Raw genomic sequence first — 10,265 nt, 5'->3', positions numbered from 1 at the left:
GGTTTATTCCATTGAAACCTTTCATATTTCTCCCCCTGCCACCTCTGCTTGGGTCACTTCATCATGAGCAAACCATTAGGCAAATATTGTGGGGCCCGAGTGCATGTGGGTGGGTGGAGTTCTATGTGGTTCTGCTCTTTGGAAGGGAAGCAAGGTAGGAGAAATTGGCCCCTATATACAGTTTGGGAAGTGGCTTTAGACTGGTTTGAGTGATGGCACGCAGGAGGCAAGGCCTATTCCTACATGGGTTATTTTCAACCATGTGCTTCAAAAGTCTTTCACTGCTTTGGTTCTTTTTTTTTTTTTTCTTGTTTTGTCTTGTATAGGATATATTTTCTATTTTACCACAGAAAGGTTGCTAAGAATCACTTTCAAGCAGTGTTCATTTTAGGTGAGAACAATTTCTACAGATTTAATTGTCCTGCTTGGGCAAAGAAACAGTACAATGGAACTTCAGCTTCATATTCAGCACTCTCTGCCTATTTGTCTATAGCAAATTATATTTACAGTTGTACAAGCTGTGAATTGTTTGTGATCAATCCTCAGACTGAAATGTATTCACAGAGAACATTTGAATGATTCTGAATAGCAAATTAATTCAAAGTAGAAAATTGGATTTATTGCTCACACGTGCGCAAAGAGTGGAGTTGACCAAACAATTTTCCTTAAGTCTTTCTTTGATGTCATTCTGTAAGAATGAAAATCAATGATTTTTTTGTAAGAGTTCAGTATATCAGTGTTGATTTCAGTGGATTTCCCCACTTTCAGATATGTAGAAGACAAAAGTGCTAGCATTTAAAAAATGGTTTAATTTGAATTGTGTGATCCAGGATTTTCTGGTTTGGCACTCCAAACAACATTTTGCAGTTGAAATATTAGTTAAGAAAAACTAAAAAAAGAAAAAAAAAATGAAAAAGTTAAAAGGATGAAATCAAACTCAAAGTGATAAAAAGATAATATTAAAGATAATATTATTTTTCTTTTTTTTTTCCCCCGCCAGTTAACGCTTTTGAGATGTAAAATGCCAGGCTGTTTGGTTTTGGAAGAACTCAGATGCCCCTGGTGTAGAAAAATAGCCCTGTGGGGTATGACATGGAGGAAGCAGTGAGCACTCAGGAAGGAAGAAATGGGGCATGTTTGGCTTTTTATCAAGTGTAACTGCACTGGTCTCCAGCTGAGAGAGGCCATGATACTCAAGCAAGTTTGGTCCCAAGTGTAGGGATCTTTAGAAATTAGCTTTTCTCAAAATGTCCACCATTAGGGACCCATGCAGGTTCTCATCATTCAGGCTAGGACAGTTCCACTACTTTCAGTGCTTTTAAGCCATCAGAAAATTTGGCCCCACAATGTATCCTCTTTGCTGAAGATTCAAAGATCTGGGGTCAGAATAGTGTGAGGGGAATCCACACAATCCCAAAACAAAACAGGCACAAACTCTCAGGTTTTGAACCAGCCTAGGAAACAAAAGGCACAAAGAAAAAAGGACAAAAAACTCCTCATCCCATCTGCACTTTTTTAGTTTTCACAGGTAAAAATTGATTAAATAAGTTCCGTAAAAAAACCCCAAAACTCAAAAAGCCCAAAAGGCAGCAATTTCTGAGTGGCTGAGGTTTTTAGTCTGCTTCAGAAAGTCTTCTCCAAAATTCAAGTACTGGTTCTTTTTGTCCCGCTGAAAAAAAGTCTTCCTTTTTGAAGATTGAAGAAGCTGCTGTGCTCTTAGCTGTGACTTACTAGGAACACAGACAGTGTAGGGCTTCTCGGTGTTAGAAGTTCCTGCTTTGTTTCTTTGTGATTTTATTGAGTCAACCATTTGAGTGAACAAAGATTTAAATTCTATCCACCACAGCCTAATCAGGATGCTGTTCAGTATCCATACATGGAAAAAGCTTTTCTCTCTGCAATTTTTATATTGTTAGATTCAACATATACATTGGATGCTCTTTACTGACTCTTCAGAGAAAAGACTCTTTAAAAAGAAAACAGTAGTGACTGTGGTGGCACAGCCATAATGTGTATGATGGTTTGATGGCAATCAGACACTAACTTTTTTTCAATCTTGAAGTATATTCATACTACTACAATTAAATATACACTCAAAATTAGTTTTGCATAGATATGCCATTGTATAGGCTGTATAAAAATCTTTCAAAGTGGGGGAAAAATGTTCAGAGGTTCAGAATACATAGAGTTAGGGCTGAGTGATCCTCCACATGATGCCTTCCCCTCATTTTTCACAATTTCTTACACTTTTTTTAGATTGCCACCTGAGAGGAGAGCTAGAAAGGGTCTGTCTGCATACCCTGTTTTTTTTCAATCTAAGTGGTACTGACTGCTGTAGGGAGTAGAGATGGCTCTTCAGAAAGGCTGAACAAACCTTTGGACTTAACCAGGCTTATAAGTACAGAATGTAAAGTAACTTTTTCTTCATTAGTTTTGTTACTGTCAGTGTTATTTCCAGCATAGCATAGTATTTCAGTGTGAAGAATGTTTGGGCTGAAGATGTTACATAGGTGAGTAACATGTTTTGCTGATTTGCAAGTCTGAACACAAAATAGAGTATTTGAACTTTGGGTTATTATGTATTAATTATTCCCTTATCAGGATTAATAATAAGTTGTATAAAAATAGATCAGAAAAAAAAAATCAGTGGTTTAGTGTTGTTTGTTTGGTTTTTTTTTACAGTCCTTATATGGTGTTGCAGTTTCTACAGTTCCAGAACTACCTCTCTTCTATACTCCTATAGATTTGGTGGATATCAGTGTCGAAATGGCTGGACTGAAGTTTCCAAATCCTTTTGGCATTGCCAGTGCAACCCCTGCCACTAGTTCTTCAATGATTCGAAGAGCATTTGAAGCTGGATGGGGCTTTGCTGTCACTAAAACATTCTCCCTGGATAAGGTGAGGAAGTATTTTAATATTTTTTAATATTTTATGTGTATTTTGCATGTAACCATATCTTTGTATAATTGAAAAATCTGAATCTTTGGGGAATGGTTCTGTTATATCCAACTAGTATGAAATAGCAGGGAATGGTTATGGTGCATTGTGTAGTCCAGCTAGCCTGTGAACTTTCCACAGTGCAGTGACACAATTTCTGGTTCTGTTTGTTGTTACATTCTTCCCTTATATTGCCCCAACGTCTGATATTAGTCAACAATTAAGTGATTTTTTTTTTCAATACTGCAGTGAAAATGTTTTCTGTGAAGGATCAGAATGTAAAGGGAATGAGTAACAGCTTTGTCACATAACCCATGAAAGGCAGATTCTGAGCCAGAGGCTGCCAAGATAAGCCATTGAAATGGAGGTGCAGCTGCAATGTGATCATGTGGCTGCAAGGGGGAGGCTGGGTGGGAAGTGGAAGAGAAAGATGGAGGCAGCATAAAACCAAGCCTATGGAGAGAAAAACACAGTGGCATCAACCTTCAGCAACATGTAGTGGAGGAGGAAGGAGTTAGAATTAAGTCTTTAAGCCTCTGGCTCAGTGTGGCACCTTATAAAAAGCATTTTGTGTAGTTTTAAGTGTGTAATTGCTTGTTTGAATTCAGGAGAATTGAAACTTCTTGCTACGTTCAAAATGGTGAAGTGAGACTGAGCAAGAAGTTTAGAGAGTGAAAGAAAATAACAGCTTTGATAAACAGATCGCAGAGGAAAGAAACAGGTTTTGAGCTGAGATGTAGATATGGTTTTACTTGTGGAGAGAGGAAGAAAAGGTGAATCCTTGAACACAGGCCTCAGTAACAGTGTGAGTAATAGCCATGTATTGTTAACCAGTAACATGGAGTAGTGTGGGCTGAAGAAAGCTTTTGAATTTAATTTGGATACAAGGGCCTTTTATTCTTGGTTCAGAGGGGGGATATACAAGGGTACTGATGGATGGAGCAGAACAGAGAAGGTGGATTTGTTCCTCTTCCGCCTTTCCATGGGTAAGTACTATAGGTGAATTAACTATAGTGGGTGCCTCTCTAGTATGGGGAAGGTCAAGAACAAAATGCTGTATTGCTGCAGAATAGTGTAAAATAAGTCAGGCTGGATTCTGCTGTCTCTTACACCTGAGGTAGCCCTGGGGAAGTAAGTGTTCATCTGGATTGCAGTGGAGATTTCAATCTACTTCCCAGGGCTTCTTATTAAAACACTTTTTAGGACATAGATGTCATTCAAGTATGTTTACAACTGACTTACATGTGTAGCATACCATCAGCTGTAATTATTCAGTGCCTAGGCTACAGCCAACCCATAGCAAGTACTGAGACTTATTTTTTATCAGTTTTATTGCTGGTATGCTGGCAGTCCTGCCAGACTGCACGTTGATTACTGTGCATCTCGAGAGCTAAACAGACACAGGCTGAGTTCCAGCTTGGGTGGGAGTTCAGGAGGAAAGACATGCATGTTGTAGGAAGTGATGTTGGTGCTATACTAAGCAGCAGACTCTGAGTCATTTCTGAAATGGCGCCTGCGAAGTGTTCCACTGGATGCCATGCTCTGGAGGTGTGACTCAGATGAAGATCTTTCAAGTTTTTTTTTAAAGTATTTGTTGCAATAAGATATTGCCGGTGTTATTTAAGTTAGTAATTTCAGAAAGGTGTTATCTAGTGAATTCTAGTTCAATGATTGTTACTTCTGCTTAAGCTTCCTTCTGATATTCTGATATTGAATTGTGTTGTGTCTAGTAGAACTGTGTCCCACCCAAGTGCTGCCTAGTTTTTCTATTATTGTGTTTTTCCTAGTACTGCACTTCCTACAGGTGCTGCAGAAGCAAAATTGCCCTTATTTATCAGAGTAACATGCTCTTATTTATCGGAGTAGTTAATACTTCAAAAATAACTATTTCAAATGGAAAGAGAAGCTCAGTAGGGTACCGCAGTTCTTATATGAACTGAGTATTATGGAAAGACTGCTCTGGTTGATTTAATGTTAGAACAAGTTTTTGGTAGAGAATTTGAAATATTTTAGGTTGCCATAATGTGCTGACTTTTTTTTTTGCTAGTTTAGCTTCTGATTATGTAGACATAAATCTTGTACAACTTTTCGCAGGGAGCAGAATGCTCTCTTGGGCTGTGGTACCGATGGTGGGGATTTCAGACTGAGCTGTCCTGCACTGTCAGCTAGTCAAAGCAAACTACACAGCAGGATCAAGAGCAAAGATTTCCTGATCTAAGCCTGTGGAGTTGGTGGGAGGAGGGGGAGCAGCTCCCCAGACTGTACAGTTCGCAAGAGTGGAAGAGCTTCTGAGAAGGGAGAGAGCTTGCTAGACACAGTTTTTGGCAGCTGAAGCTTTTCCACTTCAGCCTTGGTTGTATGTAGTACAAGTGGGATTCTGTGTTCTTCCCTCATCTCCTCATTTTATCTGTCCTGGTAAGGCTTAAGTGATGGGCTTCCTTCTGATTTGCCAAGCATAACCTGGCTCTGTGGCCATGGGGAACATAGCAGCAGCAGCAATTCTCCCTTTTCCAGAACCGATGACTGAATTTGCCACTGTGGTCAGACACTGATGGGGGAAACCAGTGAATTCCCTGTTTACCATGGGCATCCTTTGGCACTTCAAGGAAAGTGACTGATGTAGGCTAAGTAAGAGTGACATACAGGTGGTGAAAAGCATATACAGCCCAATCACAAATTTCCATGCATTAACTACGGTGTGATGGGATAAGGTCAGAGAGAAAAACATGATAAATCTTGGAAGAAGGGGATCCAAGGATAGAGATAAAAAGGACTCGGGCTGGAGAGCTGTGATTCTGGTAAGACGCAGGATTTATTTCATATGAGCTACTTCTTTTCTCTCTTCCATCATCTAGCACAGAAAGCTCTTCTAAAACACAAGGCCAGGGATCCCTGCAGCCCATGTACTGCCTTGTGCAGAGGAGCTGTTGGGTAGCAGTGCTGAAGTTCAGCCTCTGGGCTGTAATTTACTCCCCTAGTCTTTCTAATCCTCGTGTGTCTTGGCCTCACCTTGAAAGCTTCACATTCTGCCCAGAGGGAGTTGGCACAGAGCGCACTGTTTGGTGCCATGCTCGCTCCCTTTTTAAACACCCACGTACCTTGCTCATGATTGTCTTCTTGACAGCCTTTGCAGCATTTTCTGTTTGTAGGGTAAGCATTTCAACTGGGAGTGATTCAGCAAAGTTTGTTCTTGCATACTACTGTACTATTGTTGAAACCTACAAAAAAGCTAACGTAAGAAATAGCTGAAATTCCTTCAGGGTATTTATACTTCGAAATATACTGCACTCTACATACTTTAGAAGGTGCTGGATATTATAGTGTAGTGCAAATATTAATCACAGGGGATTGTACCAGTGTGTGTCTGATGGTATCTGGGAGGGAGATAGTGACTTGTACAATTTTATTTATTAAATTAAACGTCTTTGCACAGCTACTTTAGCATCAACTAGATTTGATTTCCTCCAAAAAGGGAATAACTGCTTTTGAAATGGACAATCACTAGGAAAAACAAATGGTAGCAGAATAGAAGTGTCTCTTCACACACGTTTTTCTACATTCATGTCTTCCCTTTTTGACTGCAGGATCAATAGCTCATTGCTCTGTTGGTTCAAATAGTATTTCTGTCTTGTTCAGATAACTGTATGCAGCAATGTTATTTGTGAATTCCGTTTGCAAGGTACTGAAGGAAAATGGGGGAGCTGCATATCATATAGTCCACAATAAATGGATACCAATTATTACCTCTTTTAGAGCTTAGATGAACAGAAAACTACACGCAGAATGACACATACTGCATTAATTAGACACAATACTGTGAGTGGGAAGGTTTTAGGAGAAGTGTTATAGTGAGCTGGTTTATTTACTAAGAATTTATTAGTGAGTATTGTTTAGAACACAAAATTTGTATTAAAACCTGTAATCAGAAAGTTTGTATAAACATAGTATCAAAATTAGTCAAAGGTTATATGAGGTGTGTACATTCCTATGCCATATTCACTACCACAGTGAGGAGTTTATAGAAGAAATTAGGGTTTTATCAGCTGAATTCAGGCTTTGTTGTTCTCTCGCTGCATTGTATGGGCTGTTTAGGAAGATGAAAAAACAACTGGGTTAGCAGAAATGTTTGCTTTGATTTTTAGATGCTTCCTTCACTTCTAAAATTTAATTCTGATTAATCAGATACATCTGTCTTTATTTTGTTGTGACATGCATTGATTTGTGATGCTGTCGCTTTCAATAATGCAGAAACAGTTGCCTTTATTATGAGAACCAGCAGAAATCAACATGCAGACTAATTTCATTTTTAATCTTTAATTTTCTTCATTACATATGGAGCAAGTTGCATGGATGATTTTAGAAACAAAGCTACAATTAAAACGAGATTAAATCTGAACTAAACCATAGCAGAGGAAACTTTCTAGCCATAATATATGTTTTTGCAGTTTACAGATGTAGATTTTACAATACATTTTCAGAACCATTTCTAAATAAAAATTATTGCTGGCAGAGAATTAATTAATTTGCCCAGTATATATTGCATTTCTATGTGGTGTTATTGCAATATACATATTCAGGCTCCAGCTAGTTCTCTCTCTGTACATTTGCACTGTGTGCACCTCACTTCATAATTGAAGGTGGTAAAAAATCATAGTACAATGATGCATTGTTTTCCATAACATTAGTATTTCACAGAAGTGAATCTGTATTACAAAATGTATATTTTTGTATGATATTACAGCATAGTAATTTAGATTAAACTAGTTATAATTTATGGTGCCAAGCCAAAAAGCTATTTAAGATGCATTAAAATGCAGAACCATGACATTTGAAATTCTGATGTTCTTAATATGACAAAGGTTATTCTATGGAGTTTTGCTATAATATGAAATATTAATATTTCACAATACAGTTTTGATGAAGTACAATTTGCCTAGCTTGCATATGATAAAGAAATTAAATGCTTACCAAGGGAGTTCAGTGAGAATTAGAGCCCCGCCTGAACATCTGCTTGAAATGTTATTATCCTGTCCTAGTGACAGCATCGCTCCCTCATTGTTTTTCAAGATTGACAGCTGAATATTGTACTGATTTCTGCAGCAAATATGTCTAGGTGAACTTTGTTTGGTTTTTAGGAATTTAGAACATGCTTTTGATTTCCATCCTATAATTTTTTTTTATACTCTTGACATTTGTAGATGCCAGATTGAGGTCTAGTATGCTGTAGCAAAGATAGACCATTGACTTGCAACGAAATGCCAGTTGATATCTCAGTAAACAGAAATATTACTATTCTTTATTGTGTGGTCTGTATGAAAGCTGTATGGGCTTTCTTTGGGGAGACAAATGATCAGATTGTTAATGTCAAATATAAAAGGGACTGTTTGCCTTTCTACTAAACAGCATTAGACAAGTTTTATTAACTACATTTTTGAACAGAAAAATGAGCGTTTTATGGGATTCCTTAGCACACAAGACTCTGAAGTTAAATTATTTTCTTGCTTTACAAGTTTTGAAAGTTTGGGGTTTTTTAAATTATTATTGGTTTTCATGTTTTTAGGAGTTATATCCTTCATTTTGTTCAATATTTCTGAAAGAATTTTAATAATAAATATGGTCTTTATTGTTTCATAATTTTTGTATTTTTAGATCAGTGCACAAAATCAGTGATGTTTGACAGGAGAGGTAAAAGGCTACGCTAGAGAAGTGCTATGGAATGTAATTATTATCTTTTAAAATACTGTAGTTATGCCATTTTATTTTTTTCAGAAAATGTGTAATTTAGCTACAAAAAAAGGAAAAAATAATTATGATAATCTAAGTAGCAGGAAAACAGACTTTCCTCCTTTTTCCATGAGAAAAACTATTTATGTGATGTGTTCAACTTAAGGATCAGATCTCATCTCTCTACTTAGTTTTACCCTACCCCATTTAAAGAAGGCTAGAGACTTCTTTGTATGCAAATAACTTCAAAAGCTTCAAAATTGCTGTCTGAGGAACTGGAAAGGACTGCATTTAACCATTCTTTTTCATCAGTCCGTACCCCTGGTGAGGTAGGGGTTTGGCATATCTTCACCCTGGAAGAATCCATCTGGAGAGATGTAGCACAGCTTGAACACAGTGAAAGAGAGACCAAAGATCCCAGGACTGGGAGCTTTAACAAGCTTATCAATAGCTTGGCTATTGTTGAAAAGCCAAGGCCTTTTCTACCACAGCTGAAGTCTGCACCAGGTAGATGCCCACCTTAAACTGGTGCAGGTGTGCATCTTGACACCAGTGAATTTGCAAATGAGTCACTTTGGACCATTGAAAAATCTGGTTTTGCCATCAGTAATTCTGGTTATTTCAACCAAATAATATTTCAAATGCTGAAGATAATGAACTGCATTTTTAAAGCAAGAGTTTAGCAACAATCTGTAAAAAGTTTGTCTCTCTCTCTGTGATTGTGTTTACTACTTTAAAAATGAAAAACTTCTTACAAGTTCGTGATAAAAATTAAACCTCTGGGGAAATGTTTAGTCCCACTCTTTCTGTAGCATTAAATATCACAGAAATGCTGCGCTTCTTCTGCAGTGGGAGTCTCTTTTCTGCACGGAGTCTCTCATGGAGAAGTCTGTTATCTCAAGGTGTGGAGCACAATGTGACAATTCATCAGTGGAAGACAGAGGGATCTGTCATGCAGGGGTGTTGCACATTGAGTCAGTAAACCTCATCTGTGCTGAAGGACAGATTTTTACAAACAGAGGATCAGCAGTTTTCTTCCCATGTTATCACTTTTTCTGCCATTCACCCTCATGGAGCAGAGCGTGCGTGGCTGGAGCTTTTATGCCTTATGCCTTGAGCTTGTGGCATAAGTTCCACAAAGTTTAAGCTGGCAATGGCTTACCTTCCTTAGAGCTGCACACAAAGCTGGCCAGCAAAGGTAAAACCAGATACATGTCTAAAACTGGTTCTTGGTAGGCTGCAGGATTTTAAGTTATGTCTAAAGTATTTGGTTTCTATTCATCTAGAGATTTTTTTACATAGTATTTAGAGGTTGTTTTTTTTCCTGTCTTTTTGTTCTGGAGTCTGGTTTAAAACAGTGTAGCCGGAGTGCATAAACATATACAAAGTGTAAGTGTGAATATTAATCTTGAGCTTGGATGTTTCAGGCAGCTTATGTATAAAAGACTTGAAAATCAGTCTTTAAATTATTTTGTAATCTGAAAACTGTTGTGTATTGTATTGAAACTTATAGTGCACTTAGATTGGCATAACTGAGGAGCAGTTCAAGTGTAATTCTGAAAGAGCATACAGACTGCAATACTGAGGATTTTGCTACGTAAGCT

The 10,265-nt window shown here is 37.8% G+C and overlaps 1 protein-coding gene across 1 annotated transcript in view; it reads left to right on the top strand.

Annotated features, from left to right (window-relative positions):
- DPYD (dihydropyrimidine dehydrogenase) overlaps positions 1 to 10,265 on the top strand; it is a 311,278-nt gene that overhangs the window by 149,142 nt on the left and 151,871 nt on the right. The window contains exon 12 of the mRNA XM_031057867.1: positions 2,683 to 2,898. Coding sequence (XP_030913727.1) covers positions 2,683 to 2,898 — 216 coding nt within the window. The remainder of the gene's footprint in view (positions 1 to 2,682; positions 2,899 to 10,265) is intronic.

Source organism: Geospiza fortis, unplaced genomic scaffold (assembly GCF_000277835.1).
Source record: "Geospiza fortis unplaced genomic scaffold, GeoFor_1.0 scaffold403, whole genome shotgun sequence".
In the NCBI taxonomy this organism is placed as follows: domain Eukaryota; kingdom Metazoa; phylum Chordata; class Aves; order Passeriformes; family Thraupidae; genus Geospiza; species Geospiza fortis.
Note: the sequence above shows the minus strand (reverse complement) of the source record. Positions and strands in the feature narration are given on the sequence as shown.